We start from the raw sequence: 24,974 nt of genomic DNA, 5'->3' as shown, positions 1-24,974 counted from the left end.
AGCTCATGTTGTAAGGTGTCAGGTGAAGTCCCACAATGAATAGACTAGGCAGTGTGGCCTAGCAGTCCTGTCAGGTTTTTATCTCCCTTTCTGGTGACTGGGTTATGACAGCATTTTTAACTAGAGAGAAGGCTAGGCGCTGCCCACGTGCTCTCTCTCTTCTCCCTTAAAATGAGACCCCTGTGCCTCCTGTATGATATCCCATACTAATGCTCCATTGGTGCTCTGTGTCTGCAGTGTGCCTGCCCCTCTGCTTTAAAATATTCACAAATGGTACTTTTCCTTCAAGTTCTTTTAGTGAATGCTGTCTTTGAAGTAATTTTTGCTTTATCTGGAACAACAATTTTTTCTTCTTGCATATTATTTTCAGTGATGCGTCTCAACTGTAATAGTTTGACATTTTTGAAGCAAGACACAAAAAATATGTTTGATCAAAAACTAATAATTCAAAAACTATTCTGTGTTCAATTTTTTAGTTTGAGCCTGAGACTTCAAGTGCCATGGGTTTTGGTTTCCGATGTGGATTCCTGGGCCTTCTCCATATGGAAATTGTTCAGGTATAGTGAATTCGAACCGAACTTTCTTCTTATTTTTTATGCTGATATATTTGTAAGTATATTTATCATGGTTGGCATCCTGAATGGACTTCTTGCTGGTGATCTTCCATTACAGGAAAGACTTGAGAGAGAGTACAATTTGACATTGATAACTACGGCTCCAAGTGTTGTTTACAGAGTGAATTGTACAAATGGTGATACTGTAATTTCTGCTCGATCCTTTACCTATTTGCTGCTGCTGTGCAATTTTTGTTTTACCTATATCATGCAATTTGTTTGTTGCCTCTGGCCTCTTCTATGGGCTGTTGGAACATTAACTGTATTTGCTGACACTATTGTGATATGTATATATGTGTGTGTGTATATATGCATATATACATATACACATATATGTATATATGTATATATGTATATATGTATTTTTTCTTCTTCTTTCTTTTCCCTTATTTGTATCAACTGCTGCTGGAATGTTTAAGCCTTGCTTCATTTGTTGACTTGATTAGGTAATATTACTTAATTTTTTTGATGAAACCCGAGGTCTAGGGTTAGGGTTTCTAGGTAATCCTCCTAAATTAGGGTTAGCCCAGGAAAGTCCAGCAAGGTAATTTTACCAAGCTGCAGGATTTTGGGAACCAAAAGAAGGCTGGGGAATGGGGTTTAGATCTGAACTAGGTTGAGCTAGGGTCTGGTAAAATTCTGCAGAACTTGACTGGGGAAGATGAGTTGCAGAATTTTCAGAAAACTGTGAAATTAGGGATGATTGGGCAGTAGCTGTTAGTGATAATCTCTAGGGGCAAGGGTGACACTAGGGAAGGGTAAATAAGGTCCAAAGGGGCTGGGGATTAAGGGAAACTAGGGGAGGGAAGCCCGCTGTGTCGCATGAGAACGGGAAGGGAAAGGCCATGGCAGTGGGGGAAGTGGTAGGGATGGGCTGAAACTGCAGGGGAAGGGGTTGGGGGCTTTCTTAACTTACCTTTGGTTGAAGAAACTTGCTGCGATCTGAGGTTGAATGCTTGGAGAAGAAGATGGCATCCTTGAGTTGAAGAAGAAAAGCACAATTCCAGCCGCAGGGTACCCAAAGGGGATCCCACGACTTTACCAAAGCCAAATTCTCAAATTAATTCATTCAATAATCAAAACTGAAATCTTACATTAAAGACTAGATTATTTATGGTCTCCACAAACCATACTAGACTCAAATAATGAATCCCTACCTAATTGGAATCCAAATACTTACTAGAATAGGACTTGGCTTAAACAGCTTTACTATTAGTCCACACAACAACAACACAACAACATAGCCGCCCAACATGGGGCGGCTGAAAAGGTTTGGCTAGATTTTTTCCGGTGCCGGCTGCCGACCTGACGCACCAACCCTCCTCCTTTACTATTAAGATAAGGTTCCTAAAATTAGGGAACCCTATCCTAACGAACTAACAACTCCTACTGACAATCAAATACAAAATTAACTCAACAACTAGGACTCCAAAATTAGAAATAAAAACAGAATTAATTACCCAAAATAAAACTGAACTTTGACCAACTAACTATGACTCGATCCAGGGGTGGAAATGACCATTCTACCCCTGATCTGGTTCGCCCCCCCTGGTTGTCTCTTGCTCTTGGATGGGCTTGGGCCTTTTTTGGGGGCTGTGTAGGGCTGGTTACATCAGTTTTAGTTTCATTCTTTAATCCCGTTACGTTGACATTTTATTATCTATTTTCTTCTCTTGTGTCTTTGTGACCAAATTTGAATTGAACCGGAAAAGGTCTGCAACTAATCTCAAGATTACAGTGGGAACTCATACACTGTGTAGAATACTAGAGGGCTTCTGTATCAATGTATTTTATACTGAGAAGAAAAAGTGAAGGGACTATTCTGTTTGTAGAAGTAGAGGGGAGGAATCGGGGAGGCCGGATGACTCGACCGATCAAAAGTACTATGTGAAATCTTCGGTTTTTTCCGTAGAATACAATTAAACCGGGTCGAATACTTTATGAAATACCCGGGATAGGAGGAGGGAGCAAATCACTGATTCATGCACCACCTTGAAAGTCCGCTCACATTCCACTCCTGCTGTGTCAATCACTTCCATTCCCCTCATCAGGCCTCTTTTCGTTCACTTTTTCTAGCATTTCTAGTACCAACTAATTCATGAATGTTTTTAGAGGAAGGAAAAAAACTGTGTAAATTAACTACCCCTCCAAACACTTTAATCTAGTCATTTTAAATAAAGGGAAGAACCAATTTGGCAGTTACCATAAAGCACAATTGGTTTTAAATAAAGGCATAACCTATTGGTTCCTATCTAAACTGACCTGCATTCATCAATTCTCAGGGTTGACACTAGTACAGTGCTAGCATGAATTGGTAATATCAGCTTGCAAGAGGGTCGCAGGGAAGCAAACAAATCAGATTAGGAAAAATTTAAATAAGTCAAGGAGGATTGCTCAGATTAGCCCAAAATCAAAGTGGTAGCACGTCTTATCTGTAGGATAAGCCTATTAAGTTTGATCCTTTTCTGATGGCTGGATCTCAAAATATGGCGTTTTCTAATTCTAACAAGGAAAATAGAAACCATTAAACCAAGTAAAAAAACCAATCATTGCAGTGAGTTTTGGAGATTAAAACAAGGTTCAAATTTTGATTTCAGAAACCTGACATAATCAAGAATGAGAACTTAAACAATACTATGTTATCCGATCTAGAAAAATAGATCAGAAGATAGGAGTCTGAGGAAGTGTACTTGATGTAGGACTTCTGAAATTTGCCACAAAGTTCTGATTTTGAAAATAAATTTCAATCTGGAGTTCCATTTTATTTTATTGAAGAACTAGATTTTGTTAAATGATTTAGCTAACTCTTGAGGGAGGTTTTATAGTTCTTTCGTATTTATGGATTTTATTTTTGATTGTGCTTTGTGTCGTTTTATTTTCTAAGTTAGTTAGTCAACTATATAGTTGGATCTTGGCCCATGTTTTGGGTATTCTGAATCAAACTATGAGCTCTACTCTTCCCTCTCTCTCCCTTTGACTTCAACAACTTCTTCCTTGATCTTTCTTAGTACTGTAGGTACCGATCTCTTTGTTCTTGTATTGTCACAAATTCAAGTAGGAAACTAGTGTTTGATCTGTTTTAATGTCTTAACTAAAACCATGAAAGAACTTCAGAAGCAGAACTCAAGTAATAAACAATGACATAACAAAAAGAAATGGGGATTCTAGAATTGCTTGCAAACTTGTCATGTCATTTTCAAAGCCATTTTTCTCCGTCTCCTCAATTTCCATTTTTCTCCTCACATGAAAATTGGAGTGATGGCCAGTGCCCTATCTCCCTGAGGTCTGCCTCCATGGCTGGTCTCTTTTGCCCAGCAACCTCCACACATTTGTCCCTCTCCACCATTCCTTTCTGCCTCCAGATAGTCTGGCTTAACTTGGACCTCTATCTTCAATAACAATTCCTTTCCTCACTGGGAAGGTCATACTCGTCAGTTTATCCCTCAAAATTTCATCAACACTACCAATACTAACCTCTTCTGGGGAAGCATCTTAGGTAATGAAGCCTCCAAATGGATCACTTCTTTGGTAGGCCATTTCATAGTGGTTCAGAATTCTTTGTCTGACCAATAGAGACCTCAGGGGCTTTTGAAAACATACCTTTTGGACAGTGAGTTTTTTATTTTAGGTTCTCAGGTGGGGAAGACAAGCTATGTGCCCTAGAGGAAGGTCAATTGCAGGTTGGCAAGAAAGCTTCTTAAGAAACTGGGATTGGCATCCGCTAGACTGCAACTACGAAAAGTTGAACTCAACTCGCTTTTATTGGTTGGTCTCCGTGGTCTTCCCCTTCAGTTTCAGTTGTTGGAAGCCCAAGTATCTTAGGCTTTGTTCTAGAAATCCCATTTATTCTGATCCTCAAACTAAGGACAAACATCTTGGTTTTGCTAGAATTTGCATTAAAATCTTTCAGGCACAACAGCTCCATTGATTATCATCATCACTGATGGTACTGGATTCTCTTTCAGTCGATCTGTGAAGTTTGATGGCTACCCCTTAGAGTGTTTCTCTTGCTGTGTCCTCTGCCATGACACCAAACAGTGCCTTCCTCCCATGAACTTTCATGATCCTTCTCCTTCGCCACCCCATTACTACTAGCCCTAACCTTTTCGACAATCCATCTTCCCCACACCATCTATCTTCTCTACCTTCCACTACTTCTGATGTCGTACAACTTTTCTATGGTTTTAGCAGACATTGCCTATGGTGGTCAATCAAGTTTTGGGAGATGCCAACTTCTTGTTCACCATGTGGTCACAGCGTTCCAACTTCCAGTTAATTGTCCCTTCCTCTGCTAGGAATGGTGGTCCTAATCAATTTTCCTTTTGCCAGTTAGTGAGGCTGCTCTAGTGACAACCTTGCTTCGATTGCATCTTTTTCCTGCCTTGCTTCACTGGCACCTCCAGGTTCTTTTTGTCCCCCTGAGTTGTTGCTTGCTGCCGATGGTACCTCTACTGTTCACAACTCTTCTTTCTTGGTTTCTGCCATTGACTTTGCCTTTCCATACTTTGAGCTGCCTCCTTCTAATATGCCTATGATAGACAGCCTATTTCAACTAGACCTGTAAATGGATAACCGAAATCCGCCTCCGTATTCGCATTCGTATTCGTTTAAGAGTATCCGAATCCGAATATTTTCTTACCGGAAAATATCCGTATCCGTCCGACAACCAAACGGATTCGGATTCGGATATTTGCTAAACGGATCGGATATTATCCGGATACTATTTTATCCGATTAACATATATATATAATTTTTAATAAGTTTAATTAACAAACGTTATTTTGAATATTCGGGTTTCTACCACTTTCGCGCATTTTGAGGATTTTTAAATAATGAGTTGTCAATTCTCACATCTTCCAACACACGCATAATGGTTAAATAATATTTGTAGATAATGGTTAGTGACTTCACACACACGCATCACATGGGTTTGTCAGCTTTCATTTTAAAAAGTTTTAAAATAACAATTTTTTCTAGAAACGTCTTTAGACACACTGTTTAACTTAGATGCGGGATGCACTATTCCTATTCTTCTCCTTCACTCTTTTAAGCTTTCGAAGAACCGAAATGGCAAAACCCTAATGTTTCAGTATTTGCCATCAAGCAGCGGCAGCCTGCAAGTAACAGTAAGCAACGGCAACCAGCAAGTAATAGCAACCAGTGGCAAAAGTTTTTCATCCGAAAAGTGGAAGGCCTTATTTGAGACTCCATTGCTTATGATATGCGGCTCTTCTCTGAAATGCAAAACTCCTGATCTGCTTGAGAGTGGATCTCTCGTGGTTTAAACTTTAAATCTGAGTTCCACAAGCTATAAGGGTTTTCTAGAGCGTTAAACTGTATACTCGGGTAAGTGTATCGGTGATTCTTCTTTAGACCCTTCTTGTTCTCCTGTTTCGTTGGGCTCTTGTGCTTCTTACAGCGCTGGTAAGAACATAGCTCTGCTTGTCTTTGAACGTAGCCCTGTTTGTCTTGAATTCATCTTAGATGGCCGCTGGTAGTGTGATCTTGCTTGATTTGTTAGCCCTAAAAGCCAACGATCTTCCTCTGTTAGATCATCTTTGAATATATCAAAAATGGCCGACGGTGGTCTAGCGATGCTTGATGGGTTACCCCGCAAATCCGACGGTCTTCACCACTGCACCTAAACTCAGGTTTTTCAAATCGTAGTCACCGAACTCAGAAAGTGGTAACCAGTAATCGGATATTTTCGCGGATCGGATGATAATCGGATATCCGATAAATTATCGGATTCGAATTCGGATACTCTTTAAAATATCCGTCGGATAGCGGATTTTCTTATCGGATTCGAATTCGGATAGGGGTGTATCCGAGCCGAATCCGATCCGTTTACAAGCCTAATTTCAACCCCTAATGTGGTATGCTAAACTGACTATGAAAAAATGAAGATTCAGAATAGGACACTGACAAAATTAATGAAGTGAATCCTGTTTTCTGATTTCTACCAATACCTTAGGCTTAAATAATTGGCCAGTTACAAAGAGAGCACATAAAATCAGATGCCTAATACATGTATAACCCATGCCAAGGCTTATTTCCACTCAAATAAACCCTCTAAGTGACTTATCTTGATGTAGTCTCAAATGAATTAGGGCCAATTAACTAAGATCTTTCAAGAGAACCAATTTAAAATGGGTGGATATTAGATATATAGGGTGAATATTTTAGAGATGAGGAACTAGAGTCTACAAGTGTCAGGATGGGCTGAAACTTGGAGAGAAAGTAGATGCTATAATAGGGATATCCACCAAGTTTGGTCGGGTTTGGATGGTTAAGCTGGAAGATATGCTGTGTCTAGGTTTTAGGGTTTTAGAAAGTGAAAATTTAAAACAAATAAAAAAACAGTGAGGGAAGGGGGAATGGGATATCCTGGCTGCCACTCACATGGATATAGGAGCTGTGAATGATGTTGTGGAGAAGATGAATTGACTTGCATCATTGCATGAAGGCTGAAATTCGCAGCTGTAAGGGAATCCCTACTCGTCTTCACAAGAGATCCAAATCTATGCACTTGGGGTTTCCTTATTAATGGTGGATGCACTATTCTTGATACAACAGCAAACAAAACTGAGGTGCAATAGCTGAATATTATTATATGAAACTTATAAATAATAAGTCTCGTTAATTGGCTTTCATAGCCTTACAAATACCGAAAACCTAATAAAATAGAAGTCCTAAGTGGATTCTAACTACTAGACTGAATTAGAAACTTAATCTAGCTGAGTTGACCTGAAATTATTAGTTTTAATTGGATTTGAATTTTATAGTTCCACCCTTACAGAACTCCCCATCAACTGTAATAAGGACTAATTCAATGACATGCATCAGCTTCAATAAGGACTAGCTAAATGATGTGCATGAACTCTAATAGGATTAGACAAAATACCACAATCAATAGGAGATTTCCGTACTCAACTCCTGTACCCGTGATTTAGTCCATTAAATTGGCTGATTGCAAAGGAAATCAATCCAGTGGAGGCCCAATACCTGTATGAACCTATTATTTTGAGAAAGAATAAGGGGAAGAATGAGGGAGAAGAGAAGATGGAAGCCACGATTTAGTTGTGGAGGCTCAGATAGAACTTGTGAGCTCTCCTCAAAATAATATTACTTTATATAGGCTAATTTACAAGTATATTCTATATAGGAAAGCATCAACCAATTTCGATTGGTATAAAACTCTTAACTACAGCCTCTTTTTCCTATCGAGAGTTAGTGCAAGGCACTAACTCTCGATGGATCTGTCATTTCCCAAATTGCCCTTTCCTAACACTCCCCCTCAAGCTGGAGCATATATATTACTTATGCCCATCTTGTTACAAATATAGGTAACTCTTGTATTCCCTAGAGCTTTGGTGAACAAATCTGCGAGTTATTCTCCAGTCCTCACATGCTTGGGGGATATTATGCCTTGTAGTAACTTCTCACGAACAAAGTGGCAATCAACTTCAATATGCTTGGTACGTTCATGAAAAACTGGATTTGATGCTATATGAACCGCAGCTTGATTATCACACCATAACTTCATTGGTGTGTCATCAATAATTCCTAATTCCTTGAGTAATTGTTTTATCCATACCATCTCGCATGTTACCAGTGCCATAGCACGATACTCAGATTCTGCGCTTGATCTTGCTACCACAGTTTGTTTCTTACTTTTCCATGATACAAGATTTCCTCCAACGAATGTGCAGTAGCCTGTAGTCGATCTTCTATCAATAGGTGATCCAGCCCAATCAGCATCAGAGAATCCTTCAACATTTCTATGCCCATGATTAGTGTAAAGAAGTCCACGTCCTGGTGCTTTCTTAAGATACCTCATAATTCATATAACTGCATCCCAATCTGATGTTCGTGGGGCAGACAAAAATTGACTCACAACACTGACTGGGAAGGCAATGTCAGGTCTAGTCACAGTCAGATAATTCAGCTTTCCAACAAGCCTTCTGTACTTCTCCCGGATCATCAAGAATGGTTCCATCTTCTGGCATTAACTTTAAGTTACATTCCATGGGAGCGTCTATGGGTTTTGATCCCAACATTCCTGTTTCAGAAGCAAATCTAGTACATACTTTCGTTGAGATAAGAAGATGCCCTTTGTTGATTGGGCAACTTCTACTCCTAGAAAATACTTTAACTTGCCCAAGTCTTTGGTCTGAAATTTCTCTTGCAAATAGGTCTTTAACCTATCAATTCCTGAAGTGTCATTTCCTGTAATGACAATATCATCAACATAAACTACAAGAAAGATTTTGCCTGCATCAGAGTTTTTAAAGAATACAGAGTGATCACTTTCACAACGAGTCATCCCAAATTCTATTACAACAGTAGTGAATCGTCCAAACCATGCTCGAGGTGACTGCTTGAGACCATATAATGATTTGCGGAGGCGACAAACCTTATTCTTCTCCCCCTGAGCAACAAACCCAAGTGGTTGCTCCATATACACTTCCTCATGCAGATCTCCATGAAGGAAGGCATTCTTCACATCCAACTGAAACAAGGGCCACTGGTAGGTAGCGGCAAGAGAGATTAAAATGCGGATGGAAGTAAGCTTGGCAACAGGCGAAAAAGTATTAACATAATCTACGCCATAAACTTGAGCATAGCCCTTGGCAACAAGACAAGCTTTCAGGCGAGCTAAAGAACCATCAGGATTAACTTTCACAGTGAATATCCACCAACAACCAATAGCTTTCTTTCCTAAGGGTAAAGACACAAGATCCCAAGTCTGATTGTCCTCTAAGGCTTGTAATTCTTCGTTCATTGCACTGACCCACCCAGGATTAAACAAGGCTTCAAGAACATTCTTAGGAATAGGATAAGTCTCTATAGTAGATAGAGCAGTAGAGAGTCCAGGTGATAAAGTAGAATATGAAATAAAGTTAGAGATGGGATACTGAACACAAGAACGAGTACCCTTCCGAAGAGCAATTGGAATATCAAGGTCAGATTTGGCAGGAACGTCCGCAGGATCAACTGACGAAGTCGGCACAGAGGTAGAGACCGTAGGTGCAGAGGGGGTGCTGGTGGTTTTGGACGGCACATGTATACTTTGGTGATGTCTGGCAGAGATGGAGGTGAAGGAACTGTACCCTGTGGAAACACACTTTGAAAAATACATAGATCATCATTTAAGTCAGTTAAACTATAAGATTCAGTAGAAAAGGGAGTGGACTCAAAAAAAGGCACATCTGCAGTGACAAAATATCTTCGTAAGTCAGAAGAATAACAACGATATCCCTTTTGAGTGCGAGAGTACCCCAAAAAATTCACTTAAGTGCACGAGGATCAAGTTTAGAGATCGCTGGGCGATGATTCCGAATGTAACATACACAACCAAATATGCAAGGAGGCAAAGTAAATAAGGGAGATGAAGGAAATAAGAGAGAATGAGGAATGCCACCTTTTAAGACAGATGAAGGCATCCTGTTAATAAGATAACAAGCAGTTGAAACTGCATCAGCCCAAAAGGATTTAGGAACCTTCATCTCAAATAAGAGAGAACGGGTGACCTCCAATAAGTGTCTATTTTTTCTTTCTGCAACCCCATTTTGTTTAGGAGTATCAACACAGGAGGATTGGTGAAGAATCCCATTAGAAGCCATAAATTTACAAAAAGGATCAGAGAAATATTCTTTGGCATTATCACTACGAAAAGTACGAATAGGAACACCAAATTGAGTATGAATTTCAATAACAAAATTGCAAAATATGTCAAATAATTCTGAACGATTTTTCATTAAATAAAGCCAAGTGACTCTTGAAAAGTCATCCACAAATGTAACAAAGTATCTATAACCTGAAGTAGAACTAACAGGACAGGGTCCCCACACATCAGAATGAACTAGAGAGAAAGGGTGATCTGATCTGTTATTTATACGAGGAGGAAAACTTACACGATGAAGTTTTCCAAATTGACAAGACTCACAATCCAACTTAGAAAGAAAATGAAAACTTTTATCTACCAATTTTAGGTATTCCAAAGAGGGATGCCCCAACCGACAATGTATTTGATGGGGGATGGAAATACTAGAACACGCAGTAGAGGATATCTCCTCGAATAGATACAACCCCCCAGACATACGGCCTCTACCAAGCATCTTTTTCGTTGTAAGATCCTGAAATAAACAATATCCAGGAAAGAATTGCACCAAACAGTTATTAGTGGAGGTAAATTTATGAACAGATAATAAGTTAAATGGCAAATTTGGTATGTAAAGAACTGAGGGTAGGGTAATGGATGGAGTGAGTTGAACTGGACCCACTCCTTTAACATTGATATGAGAGCCATCAGCAAGTGTAACCAAAGAGGATGATGGAACAAAAGAGGAAAATATACCTGTAGCCCTAGTCATATGATCAAAAGCTCTTGAATCAATGATCCATGGGCGAGATGTGGTTGAAAGGCAAGCAGTAGCATTACCTGTCTGAACAAGGGTGGCAGCGGCTGAATGTGGTTGAGTGGCCTGAAACTGAGTGACACGAATATAATCTGTATCAGTCATCTTTACAGTCTTACCCTCAGGATGAACGGTAGTAGTTGGAGATGCTGATTCAGAGGTGATGATTGCATTCGCCATGTGTGGGGGCTTCCCATGAAGCTTCCAACAATATCGTTGAATATGTCCTGGACGACCACAATGATGACAAGTCTTAACTTGTCTGTCTTGTCGATGAGAGTTGTGTGAACCTGGATATTTTCCAGTATTATTTCCTCGAGTTCGTCCTATATTCTGTCCACCAGGGGCATGTCCTCCAGAAGTGCCTCGAGAAACTGTTGCCAAAGCTGAATTTTCTGTAGAGTTATTGGTACTCTCCCTTGCAACATGAAGAACTCTTGAAAATGTGTTAGCTAATGTGGGTACATGATCACTACCAAGAATCTGTGCTCTAACTGCCTCAAACTCCTTTTCAAGACCTCCCAAGAAACCCATAACAGCTAATTGCTCTCTTTGATTTTGCATAGTTTTGATATCAGAGGAGATAGGTAGGATAGAGTTTAGTTCTTCATACATTCTTTTAAAATCTGCAAAATATTGGGTAATATCTCTACCTTTCCTATCTACTCGATAAAATTCCTGGGACAATTCGTAGATTCTAGCCAGATTATTCTGACCAGAATACAACACATTCAAATACTCCCATAATTCCTTCACAGTTTGTAAGTGAGTAACCAAATCTATAATATTATCGGCCAAGGAATTAAACATCTGCTCAAGTATTCGTGCATCAATAATTGCCCAAGTATCATCATCTTTGGGTACAGTCTTAGTCAAATGATCTATTTGTCCCCGTCCAGTAAGAACAATTTTAACTACAGCCCTCCATTGGTGGAAATTTGATCCACCCTCCAATTTCTTCTCAGCTAACCGATGAGAGGATGAATAAATAATTTCAGTCATGGTATTTTTATTTGGAATTTCTCCCATATCCAACACAATTAAAATCAAATCCCAGAAATGAAATCGAAATAGAATCAGAATAATTTCCAAATTAATCCCAGAATCAGATTAATCTCATAACCACTTGAGCCAACCGAACCAGTAAACAAACCAATACCAATCGATTTGGACCACTTGAACCTACCGAACCAGAAAACAGATTAAAACCAATCGAACTGGGTTTACCGCAGGTCAGTCTTCTCTTTCACGAAGACTCTCTCTCTCTCTCTCTCTCACTCTCTCTTTCTGATCTAGAGGAACAATCGGAAACAAAAAATCACACCAGTTTCTGATCTAAAGCAGCGTCGCAGGTTACTCTTCTCCTTCTCTCTCACTCTCTCTCTCTGATCTCAAACAGCGTTGGAAGCGAAAAGTCACAGTTCCAGCGACTACTCCGACGGCTGCTTCTTCTCCAAAGATTGTTATTCTCTTAACTCTAAACAGATCGAGAGTGAGGCGGACTGAAAAAAAAATGCAGATTAACCGTAATCATGGACAATCTCTTGCACTGATCTTCAATAAGGAGCTGCATCAAAATAATAATCACCAACAAGTGCAGTGTAGCTGCATCCTTTTATTTTCTGGAAACGACTCCCACACCAGGTACAGTTTCTTTCCCTAATCAACTGTTTGTACTAGTAATTCTTAGAATTGAATAAGAATTACTACAGCTCTGATACCATGTTATTTTGAGAAAGAATAAGGGGAAGAATGAGGGAGAAGAGAAGATGGAAGCCACGATTTAGTTGTGGAGGCTCAGATAGAACTTGTGAGCTCTCCTCAAAATAATATTACTTTATATAGGCTAATTTACAAGTATATTCTATATAGGAAAGCATCAACCAATTTCGATTGGTATAAAACTCTCAACTACCGCCTCTTTTTCCTATTGAGAGTTAGTGCAAGGCACTAACTCTCGATGGATCTGTCATTTCCCAAATTGCCCTTTCCTAACAAAACCAATCCTAGGGAACCTAATTTGGTGCCGGATCTGCATCATATCTAAATTCGGACACTTCAATAATGATTAAAGACAAAGAAATAGGATTCTAACTAGACAGACCAACAAAGCTAACCCTAATCTTTTAATACTATATCCTAAAAGTATTTTAGGCCCATCTGAGTGTCCGACTAGGGGAAAAAAACTCATTGCACCGGGGGGCCAACACGCAAGTAACCCTACCCACGGTTTATATCCACTAAAATAAGCAGATTTAGACCTGTCCCTCCTACTAAAAGAGGGAGGCTAGGGAGAGATGATGGAGAGAGAATATAGCACAAAGAAAACTCCTTAAATGAAGCTCCGAGAGAATCCTCTAATGTTTACTAAAGCATAAAACAGCACAATAATGTCCTTGCTTCTGAAAGGCTCCAAATGAATCTAGTAAACAAGGACAAGACAGTTGAAGACAGACTGAGTAGAAAACACCTGCTTCCCATTTATTTGTATGGTTGAATAGAAAATTCTGACCTCCTTAGCAGTGAGTGCATCGGTAGATTCAGTACAAATGCGTACGAATAATCATCTTGATGGCCCATTCATATTCTCTGTCCTTGTTAATTTCTTTGATCAGTTATCATGATAATAGTACATAAAAATGCCCTTGCTTTTCGCCTTCTTGTCTGTCTGTTCCCTAAGTGGGTGCCTTATCTTTGTTGTTCTAAAACCTCAAACAGGTCTTGACATCCTGATCTGGAATCTTCTTTATGCATAACTTATGTTGAACCCATGTAGCCAATGTATGCCTTGATTAAAATATTTTCTTCTTACTTATTTCACCAAGGCTTTGACAAATGTATTGCTATTTGAATGTGTATCAGTATTATCAAGAAAAAAGGATGCAATGCATGATTACTTTGAAGATTGAATTGCATATTCATTAGTTTTTTAAAATAATAATAACAATTATTATTATTCTTTTAATTTCTCTTGTTGCATGTACTGCAGTTATGACTTATGCATATCATGACCCATTATGAGAGTTTTCATTTTACTCCAGTAATTGGATATACTATGGACTGATCGATATGGCAATCTTATCAGTTTCTGTACTATGGTTCAGATTGAGTGCTCAAATCCATCTTTACTGCCTGAACCTGGAAATAGGAAGTCGATTGAAGAGCCATTTGTTAAGGTTATTTCTTGTATTGGGATTAAATCTCCTCTTCTTTTTTATGAAACTTTCTGTGTACTATACTATAAAATCGTATCCTTTAAAGTTGGCTTTGAAAAGTATTCAGTGGTTGTAGGTTGACTTTTGTAGATTGAAATGCTTACACCAAAAGATTATATTGGTCCTCTTATGGAGCTGGCCCAAGACCGCAGAGGTGAATTTAAAGAAATGAAATATATCACTGAAAATAGAGCATCAATCATTTATGAGTTACCATTGGCAGAGGTACAGTTTTCTGCTGATTTCATTCCTATATTCCTTTCCACATTGTTGGTTTGTTTTAGTCCTCTTGTGTTCAACACTCACCTTATATCTCTTGCTCTCCTTAATTCAAATTACAGATGGTTGGGGATTTTTTTGATCAACTGAAGTCCAGAAGCAAGGGTTATGCTAGCATGGAGTACTCTTTTATTGGGTATGTGCAGTTATTGCTGAAAAGGAACTGATATCCAGATGCAAATAGAGAAAGTGAATTGTCATTGACTGTGTCTATTCATTTCCTTTCTCTGTGAAGTCCATCTCTGATGTTGAAACATTGACATTCATCCGTTTAAGAAATACGATGAGGTTAAGACATACCCTTTTTTTTTATTTTCTGAAGAAGCGCACACAAAAAATTGTCCCAAGTTTTTACTCCTCATCTGATGAATGTGTTTGAATCAGCAATTTTTTAAGAGCATAAAATATATCACTCATGCTGATTAATCGATACACTGCCTGACCTCCATTCCTGCAAGCATTTGTGGTGAAACTCAAGTGCACCCTAATGTAGCCCTTGGTTTAATAGAATCAGCTCATTACCAGTTACAAAGGTTCTTGAACGAACAGTCAAATTTGGGTAGGTTAAAATTAGGGTTTTGGTGACTTTGGAAGCTAGGGTCAGGTTATTGTTGTGATTTGGTGGTTAGGTTTGGCTAGTAATGGTGGAAAAGCTATCAATGGTGTAAGGCTTCATGGAAGGCTTTTAGTTGCTGAATTTTGAGTTCTCAACAAGATAGGGATAGGGTTTGGTTTTGAAAATGGTATCTTAAGGAGTTAAGGTGAAACTATGGATTAGAGTTGAATTTAGGGTCTGGGTTTGGATTGCATTCTAGTAAGGACATTGTTTCTTCTTTTGCCTCCTAGCTTGGTCTATTTGGAAGAAGTCCCTTTGTCCTTCTGACCTCGTTCTAGATGTATCTAGGGTTTTGCTCAAGGATTTTCTGATCCTTTGTTGGTAACTCTATTGTGTTATCACTAGGAAGTTGATGTTCGGGGCAGCACTTTTGCGTATTTGATTGGAGTGGAATATTAGGAGATGGACCACCTATTCTAGAAGCGTGGACTTGATTTTAGAAAGCCATCTGCTTTGGTGTTACCTCTAGTCTGCGGATGTTACCCCATTCTCCTCCTTAGGATTCCCCATATAACGTACATGTTGTTGCTACCTGAGGTCTTAGTTCTTTGTTGTTGCACTCCTCCTGCTGACTTCTAGGATGAGTTCAACACCCTTCCCCCAACAAATCCCCTTCCCTCCTCCCTCACTCCTTCGGAGATGATGTTTTTATTCACAAAAAAGAAAAAAGAGTTAAGAGTTGCACTGTAACCTATATCTGATCCAAATCTGGTTTAGTGTTGATGGTTGGGTTGTGAAATCTAGAAATTGGGGCTTTTATCCTGGTAAGTGGAATCTATCGTATCATGGATGGATGGGATTGCCAAGGGGATTGAGAGAGGGGTTTTGAGTGGAAAGAAATCTAATGGTTGGATGCAAAGTAATTGCAGTTTTGTGGAATTAGAAGCCGAGGGTTAATGGAAGATTAGATGAAGAAGTGGGAGTTGGGTACTGCTATCAACTTATTGTTATTGAGGTAGAACCTTGGCTACGGCTTATGATGGATCAGTTTAACCATGAACCGGAGTAGCCTCAATAAATTGGAGAATCTTTGGTCAACTTGAAAGCAAGCTTGAGAAAAACCTCTTGTGCACTTTCTACACACTAAACTGACTAGAGTTTAGATCACAGACTAAACTGATCTCTCACAATGGAGGAATATGGCAGCAGCAGCTTGCACAAGCTAAATATAAAACATCTGGTCCTGGAGTTGGTTCCCCTCCCCCACAAATCTTTATTTATAGTATGGCCATTGGCCTAAGCCTAAGCCGATGCAGCTCAGAGTTGTATCTTAAGCTGGGTCTAAAGCAATTCATACCACCTTTCAAAATTGTGGATGGTGGAAACTGCTCAAAAATTTTAAAAACTACCACATGATTAAAAAGATACACAACCTTCCTGTAGCTAAGGTAGATAATGGACCTAGACGACTACTATTGTGCAACTGGTTCAGACCGGCAAATCCTGTTCGATGAATACAACAACAACAATAAGCCCTTTCCCAACTAAATGGGGTTGGCTACATGGATTCTTGCCCTTCAATCAGTTCTGTTTGAGGCCATGCTAGATACAAGGCCTAAGCTATGCGTATCCTTTCTCAACACTCCTCTTAAGGTTGTCTTAGGTCTGCCCCTCGCTCGCCTAGGTCCTTCAATTTGGATTATATTACTTCTCTATACAAGGGAATTTAAAGGCCTCCGTTGAACGTGGCTAGTGCCACCTCAAACGACTTTCTCGTGGCTTATCACGTATGGGAGCAACTCTAGACTAACTCTATTATGATCATTCCTTACCTTATCCTTCCTAGTTTTGCCACTCATCCTTAGCATCCTCATTTCTGCTACACTGAGTTTATCTGCATGATTCTTTTTAACAGGCCAACACTTTGCATCGTACATCATGACTGGTTCAACGACGATCCTAAAGAATTTTCTTTTAAGATTTATGGAATACATCGATCATTAGTTAGAATAAAAACAAAGTATGGAATACTAGTACTAGTACTGCTGCGACTACTACTGCCACTATTCTTTTTTATGTGGATCTTTAGATTTGCATCAGAGCCAGATCCATTCTCTGTCAAAGAGAAGCTTTCATTCTTCCAATGACACTAGCACTTTGCTAAAAGAACATACCCAAATAGCTGAAGAGAAAAGATGTGCAAAGAAGAGGCGATCCACATATTCAGAGGTAGCAAAGGGGTTGAGACAGGTATCCTCAGAGAAGGCAACTCAGCAACCCAAAGTGTCATTCAAGTGCCCTAGGTGTGCAAGATATGCCATATATGATATGGGCAAGGATATTCAATATAATTATGCGTTTATAAAACATCTAAGCCATTTCAATGCAATATGATATAATTATGCTCGTAATGACTTAATATGAAAAAACAAAAGTATAATAAAAAAAAATACACACAAGTTTAGTCATTAGGAAAGAAAGCAATAAATATGAATAAACGTAAACAGGTAAAACTCAGGAAGTTTCAACAACACATTGTTGCCTTGAACTTGATGAAAAGCCTGGATGCCTAGCAACTTGTTGACAACTATGGCCATGGTACATTAAATATTTTTGGTGCATCCCTATGGATGCTTTTATTAGGTCTTGGGCCCTTATTCTCTCCTTTACTATAGGTTATAAAAGTCGATCAGGATTAACATGCTTGGAGCTTTACACCTACTCAAACCATTAGTTTGCACTCTATAAATGATGGTGTGATATTGTTGGCTTCATTGCTTCCTATTGGAGTAGCAGATTGGCAGCGGGCTATTGTTCATGGGTTGAATGACCTTTGGCCATTTGGTGGAGTCTCATGAAGGAGATCCATCCCAAGCTATTTTGGTGGCTTTGAACATCAGGTTTGTGGCCTTCAATGGTATTTGTACCTTTTTAGGGAGGAGAGTTCTCCTGCAGTTCAAGTGCTGTTTTCATTTAGTTTTTTCTTTATTCTCAATTTAAGTTTCTGTTTATTTGTTGAAGAAAAGGGTAAAAGTAAAAATTCGTTGCCTTCGATAAGAATATAGATATTGTTTCTGCTGCTGTTTCATTATTGACTGATAACACTCTGCGTCATAATGAAAAGAATATTGTGCTTGAGCTGTGATATATCTTTTGTTACCATTGTTTGGTGTTAGGTATCGAGAACGTGAATTAGTAAAGCTAGACATTCAGATTAATGGTGACCGTGTGGAACCTCTGGCAACCATTGTCCACAAGGATAAGGTAATCTAGATCTTTCACCAGTATGCCTCAAGTTCCATTCTGATTAACTAGTTAGTATTTTAGTCTATTTCTGAAGTTGGAGGCTGAGAGGGATTTTATTGTACAACGAAAAGCTTCTTCACTAAGAAACCCCAAAAATAATATCCATTATCGAAGTTCCCTACCGCAGAATTAACACATTCCTATTTAATGCTTTTCAGGCGTATACTGTAGGGAGGGCATTGAGTCAAAAGCTGAAGGAGCTTATACCACGACAAATGTTTAAAGTACCAATTCAGGTAATATCAATTCTTCCATTATATGGTGTGCTGTTAGTTCTGAGATTTTGGAAAGCCTGTCATATTTTGTGTACATATTTTGGTCTGGTTATCAGTAAAGCGCCCCTTTCCCTCCCTATTGGTTTGAGTATCATGTGACCTTTATCAGATAAGGGTTATGCTAAAGAAAGAGCTCCGGCCAAACTTTTTAAAAATTGGGTGGGCTGGTGTACGTCTGTTGGAGAGGACCAGGTATAGTCTTGCAATATTTTAATGGGGTAGGGTATGTATTGGTGATAATTACCGTGAAGCCACCATATTGAAAATTTTCATTGTTCTGTAACCTGCTTCATGCATTGCATAGTTGTTACAATGTCTAGGTAACCCCAGCATGGAGGAGGGCAAAGAATCAATGCGACACCAACGAGGCGCCTAGCCATGCATAAACCACTATGTTGCATGGTTCCAAATTGCACTACAAGATGAATGTTTTATTTCTGTTGTGGAGTCTGGTGGATTCTCTTTCCATTTTCTTTATAGAGAACACAAAAGAAGCTGTTGAGTGAAAGCCTTTCAGTCTTCAATGATCTAGCTCTTTTAAGCGGTTCTTAGCTTGATCGTTGGAGTCTTATTCAAGGGTAGACCCAGGATTCAACATATTTTCTTTCATCACCTCATTGGGGGAGCACTAATGCTTTTTCACCACACAAACTGTGGGGTCCACCTCAACTTATTTATCATATCTAGATGTGGGTCCACATATATTAAAATATAGGTATATTATTTAGAATATCATTTTTACCCTAACAAAATATAAGTAAATTAAAGCATGAGGATCGCTAACAAAAAAAAAATCTTACAGATTCAGCATTACCAAAAAAAGAAAAACATGATTTCAGCAATAGAAAGCTAGATGCAAACAAAACCAATCATGATAGTTAGTTACCTTGTGAATTATAGAAGTTGCATTCACAATATTAATTTCACAATATTTAATCAAATAAAAGAATAACAAATTTTTTTTTTAGAAAGAGAGACAACATAAAATCAAATAAAAATGATAAAAAAAAAAAAAAAAAAAAAAAGAGGGAGAGAGAGAGAGATAATAAATCCAGAAAAAAGAAAGAGAATACCTGATTGTGTTGAAGATTTAGAAATGAGCTTTTTCCAAATTTTCCATAAGCCGCGTCTTAGGTGTGAGGAAAGAGGAGAGAAGAAATAGGAATTGAAAGAGGAGAGAATAAATAGGGAGAAATTTTAGGGATTATGAGTTAGTTTCTAATTGGAATTTAATTGTTTCTTCCTTAAAAATATGTTTTTTAATTGTAATTGTTGAATAATTATGGAGAATGACATTTATACCCATTATCTTTATCCTTACAAATTATTCAGGGGGGGGGGAGGGATGCAAATAAGATATTTTACATGTGGAAAGAGAACAAAAAGGAGAAAATGAGGAAGTAACTACATTTAAAGAAAAGGGGGCCCCCGGCCCCTATTTAGGTCCACCCGAGTCTGTTCATGTGGAAATAGCCAATCTTAGCTGTTGCAAGCATTGGAGAGCTTTGGATTTTCAAGTGGAACCAATATTTTGTCTACAACTGCTTGTGAAAATACAGTGCTCAAAGGTGCCAAGGCAACCCAACTACCCAAGGCGCTGGGCAGGAGCCTTGGATCCTAAATAATTAGGCTTAGGACTTCTCTAGTTATGTCAGTAATTATTGTAAACTGTTGTTCCAAATTCCCAACCAATTTTAATTATTGTTAGGCCGCTTAGTGCTTAATAAATGGAACACCCAGGAGGAAGAATCAAGCCTTTTACCAGTCATTTAGTGATCATTAAACATTTACCAAAACAAGCAAAACATGATGAAACTCGATTTTATGAATTACCATTATGAAGCCTTTGTTATTTTTGTTTTTCCAAATGTATCCCTTGGTTTTACTTCTCTTCCCCCCCCCCCCTCTTCCTCCCCCAAGGAAAAAATAAATAGATAAATAAAGCTATGATAGGGTGCAGTAAGGTGCACGATGAAAGCTCAATTCATGAGTTAGGAAAGGAGAAGCTGAAAATGCCTCCTCTTAAGGTAAGGTAAAAAGTCTTACATGCAACCAATTCGATGCCTATGGCTTTACTCAAGGCCTTAAGCAAGAAAAGTGATTCCAGATGAGACCTTGGTGACCAAGTTGACAACTAGGCAAGGTCTTGGTGATCAAGGTGAGAGCCAAGTTGTTTAAATAGGTGTGTCTTTGCCCATTCTGAATAAGCCTTGGGCCTTTGTGAGATCTTGATGATGGTGTTGAAGTTGGATCTAATCATGGTCATGCTGTTTACTAATTTGTCTGATGCACTGGTGGGGCAGTTTACCTATGATGATGCTTTTTATATTGATGGTGACATGATGTGATGAAGACCAAGAATGGAACCTGGGCAATTCTGCACTTCCTAGAAACGCCAGGCTTGGCTTTTGAAGTAGATAGTGGTCTGAGTTCTTAGTTGAATTGATATGTTAGTGCTAAAATCAAGTTGAAAATCCAGGAATTATCAACTGTCAAACTTTCAAGGCATAGCAATCAACTTTTTGATGCGTTTCAGGTTTATCAAAAGCTCGAAGCGGAAGGATCATTCAGTGTTAAAATAATTTATTTACCATTCAAGTAATGATATAAATGGAGTTACATAACTTTCCAGTTGTTCTATGTGATAAAGTTATAAATCAGTGCCAACTTGCCCTGGAATGACTAATTGACCACATAATGTACATTGATTGCCTTTACCTTGGTAAATTCTCTGCTAGTTATGTCTACAGCTTCTTGGTAGGTAAGTGGGCACCTTACGTGTGGCACCTGTTAATAGAACTATGTGAATCTTTGGTTGACTTGATTTTGTTGCTCTCCAGTACTCAGTATTACTATGTTAAAATATCAATGACAGGCATGCATAGGTTCCAAGGTGATTGCAAGTGAACAGCTGTCAGCAATTAGGAAGGATGTTCTTGCGAAATGCTACGGTAAGATGGAAGTTTTGTACTTTTCGATTTTGTCAAAAGTCTCTTTTACTTAAGTATAAGATTCTAGAATTATATCTACGTCTTCAAAACAGACATCTTGATAGTTAAGAAAGTTTTGATTCCAGGAGATTTGTGTTCTATGTACCACAATCTACTCAAATGCCATTAGTAACTTACACGTCCATTTGATGTGTGAAAGGTTCTTACTCTGGACAAGTTGAACTAATTTCTATCTGGTACAGGTGGTGACATTTCGAGGAAAAAGAAATTGCTTAAGAAACAGGTATCATTTTGAATTGAAAATAATAGGAGTATTTTTTTATATAATGCAAAAATGGTTATGGAAAAAGGTGCTGCATCACCTGCCTTGGAATTCGTGGAGCTATTCTGCTTCCACATACTATATTTTTTCAATGAGAAGCGGAAAGTCTCAACTTCTTGTCTTGTTGCTGATGACTAGCAGACAATACCTTACCTAAATTGGACTTTGTTAGGTTATCCTATATCTGTATCTCACTGATAATACTAATTGCTTGAAGGTCTAATTTGATACATTTTCATCAATATGATTTAAACTGTAGCTTTGATTTCTATTCTTTCCGTGCAGAACACAGTTAATTGTTTTATAGTAATTCTACTGTTTTCTAATTATCCTTTTTATACCTTGCTGCATATCAGGCTGAGGGAAAGAAGAGGATGAAAGCAATCGGTAAAGTTGATGTACCTCAAGAAGCATTCATGGCTGTATTGAGACTGGAGAAAGAAGTATTGTGAATATATTGTTCATATCCTGTGTCAAATAACCGATTTCACATGATGGTATGTAAAAATTGATGCTGTTGCTGGAGCTTATGTTTGTCAATTGGCTTTTTGTATTTCTGAATTTGACTACTATAATACTGTACATATCAATTTTTTTTGAAATCGAAGAGAATATATATAATTCAATATGAAGGTAAATAAATACAAAGATAATACAGAGAAGACTGTAGCCTTATGAAGAGGCGGTCAGGGAACCCACGCGGATCAAAGATCACCTCCCTTTTATCACTTATCAAGCTTGCCGAGAAATCAGCTCCCCAGTTTGTCTCTCTAACCTGGTGAATCACCTCACATTGTTACATCTTCAAGTATCTATGGAATCTCAGATCTCTTCAAGTATTTATCAATTTTGAAGAGTGTTTGGGCAAGAGAAAATTTTACTAAGTGCAGGAATCGAACTAATGAAATGGTTTAATCGAAAAAAAATTCATAGGAAACACTTCAGGCTAGTTGCTTGATTCAGATCAGTTGCTCTCTGAAAGTTGCAAATATGTGATAATGGTTTCATATTTCGACGTCGCATGACCCCTCACTGGCATAGGGATGATGAGAAAGGGGTTGGGGGATGGAGGTTTGAACTCGAGACTTCCTTGCCATTGTGCTAGAAGTATATTTATATGAATATTGATTGGCTTAACATTGTGTCGGTTGATGTTTTACATATTTATGTGGGACCCACCTGTGGTGTATTCTATTTGAATGCCTACACTCAATAATAACCACCAATATTTTCGAGATTTCGAGTTCACATTCCATGCAGTGGCTGCACTTATGGCCATCCTTAAGCCAAGCGAGCAGAGTATGACATGTGGTAACTTCAACCTCTAGTCGTTTCCATTAAAAAAAAGACTTCAACATCTAAGTCGCTGGATATGACTTAAACTGGATTGACCATGTTTGCTAGTCTAAATGTGAGGTGAGAAAAAAAATTTAAAATTTTTTTTTTTATTATTAATTTTAAAAGTATAGTTTGTTTAATTAATGGGAGTGATAAAGCTGGTGAGCTCGCATGCTAACATTTTTACCTTATGTCTTTTTAAAACTTCACAAAAAATGTGAACTTTTGTGAAAAAAATATGAAAAACTAAACAGTAGGATTCATATTTAATATTTTTTCATAAAATTCTTTTATTTTCTTTCTTTCTCCTTTGCTCTATTACACATGGGACCATCTTTTTTCTTTCTTCCACCCCTTAGGCTGCGCTTGTTTGCAAAGGTGGAATGAGAGAAAAAAAAATGTGGGTCCCATGTGTAGTGGGGTAAGGAAGAATGAAAAGAAATGAATGGATTTTATGAAAAAATGTTAATTGTGGGTTTCACTTTTTTATTTTTCACATTTTTTCACAGAGTTTCATACATTTTGGTTGCATTTGTTTGCTATAATAAAAGTGAGGTGGAAAAAATTTGTAGAAAATTTTTTAAGAAAATAAATTTTTCCTACTTTTCCTTTAAATCTTAAATGTGTATTTGTTTGGTTGCTTGGGGTAGGAAAGTTAGAGACAAGTTTTTCATAATTTAAGGAAACTTATCTGGTGATGTGCCAAACCAATTTTCTTACTTCAAGCCTTTTCAAAATCCCACCAAATGTGTGGAATTTTGTGAAAAAATTAAAAGTGAGACCCACAATTAATATTTTTATACAAAATCCCTTCATTTCCTTTCTTTCTCTTTCACTTCACTACACATGAGGCCCACATATTTTTTTTCCCATCCTTTTTTTCCACTCTGTATTTAGAAACAAACCAACCTTTGTGAAGTTTTGAAAAGAATTGGAGTGAAAAGTTATCATGTCACCTCACTATGGACAACTTTTTTTAAATTAAGGAAGTTTGTTTCTAGCTTTCTCACCTCCATCGACAAAACAGACCACACTTTTGGGATATAACAGAAAAATTCTTGAAAAAAAAATTCATTTTTTCAAGAATTTTTCCACCATTTATTCTCACCCCACTTTTATTCCAGCAAACAAATGCAGCCTAAATAAATATCTCTCATTGGTGGGTGCACGTCTTTTCTCCTTTTCTTTTTCTCCCCACTTGAAGGATTCACATCTCTTTCCACAGCAATTGACAAGGATCTGGTGAGGAATCCCCACACTCCTTCTACTGGTGAGATATTGGTGGATTTGAACATTTCTTCTAGTTATAAATTATGATACAATTACGATTAATGAAAGGAATTGATGATGAATTTCATTTGATTTAGTATTGATTTCACAATGTCTGTTGAACTTATTCTTTTCGTTTTCTTTGGGACATTTTTGCAACGTATCATTTGAATGGATTCACATCCTCTCTAGACCTTAATATTTCTTTCTTCTTTTATTTTTTTCAAGATTCACCATATCACAGCTATCATACTTAAATTGAAATTGACTGTGGCATTTCAATTTAAAATTTCTCTACTATTGAAATTCTCACCATTTTTTAACAGTATTTTAGGGCCTGTTTGGTTATGCGAATCTAGAGATTTGAAATCTCTGGATTCACAAATGGGAGATTTTTACCTGTTTGGTTGTGTGAATGAATCTCTAGA

At 38.1% G+C, this 24,974-nt stretch overlaps 1 protein-coding gene across 1 annotated transcript in view; it reads left to right on the top strand.

Annotated features, from left to right (window-relative positions):
- LOC149021178 (Small GTP-binding protein) overlaps window positions 1-22,589 on the top strand; it is a 76,395-nt gene extending 53,806 nt beyond the window's left edge. The window contains exons 13-22 of the mRNA XM_089149440.1: window positions 477-557; window positions 673-759; window positions 14,140-14,211; window positions 14,341-14,475; window positions 14,592-14,665; window positions 18,262-18,349; window positions 18,550-18,627; window positions 21,542-21,617; window positions 21,860-21,900; window positions 22,296-22,589. Coding sequence (XP_089005566.1) covers window positions 477-557; window positions 673-759; window positions 14,140-14,211; window positions 14,341-14,475; window positions 14,592-14,665; window positions 18,262-18,349; window positions 18,550-18,627; window positions 21,542-21,617; window positions 21,860-21,900; window positions 22,296-22,391 — 828 coding nt within the window. The 3' untranslated portion in view covers window positions 22,392-22,589. The remainder of the gene's footprint in view (window positions 1-476; window positions 558-672; window positions 760-14,139; window positions 14,212-14,340; window positions 14,476-14,591; window positions 14,666-18,261; window positions 18,350-18,549; window positions 18,628-21,541; window positions 21,618-21,859; window positions 21,901-22,295) is intronic.
- The last annotated feature ends 2,385 nt before the right edge of the window (window positions 22,590-24,974 follow it).

The sequence above is a fragment of the Hakea prostrata genome, chromosome 3 (genome assembly GCF_041222555.1).
Source record: "Hakea prostrata isolate BN-2017 chromosome 3, UWA_Hpros_2, whole genome shotgun sequence".
Taxonomy (NCBI): domain Eukaryota; kingdom Viridiplantae; phylum Streptophyta; class Magnoliopsida; order Proteales; family Proteaceae; genus Hakea; species Hakea prostrata.
The sequence above is the reverse complement of the archived record's forward strand: the minus strand, read 5'-3'. Positions and strand labels throughout refer to the sequence as shown.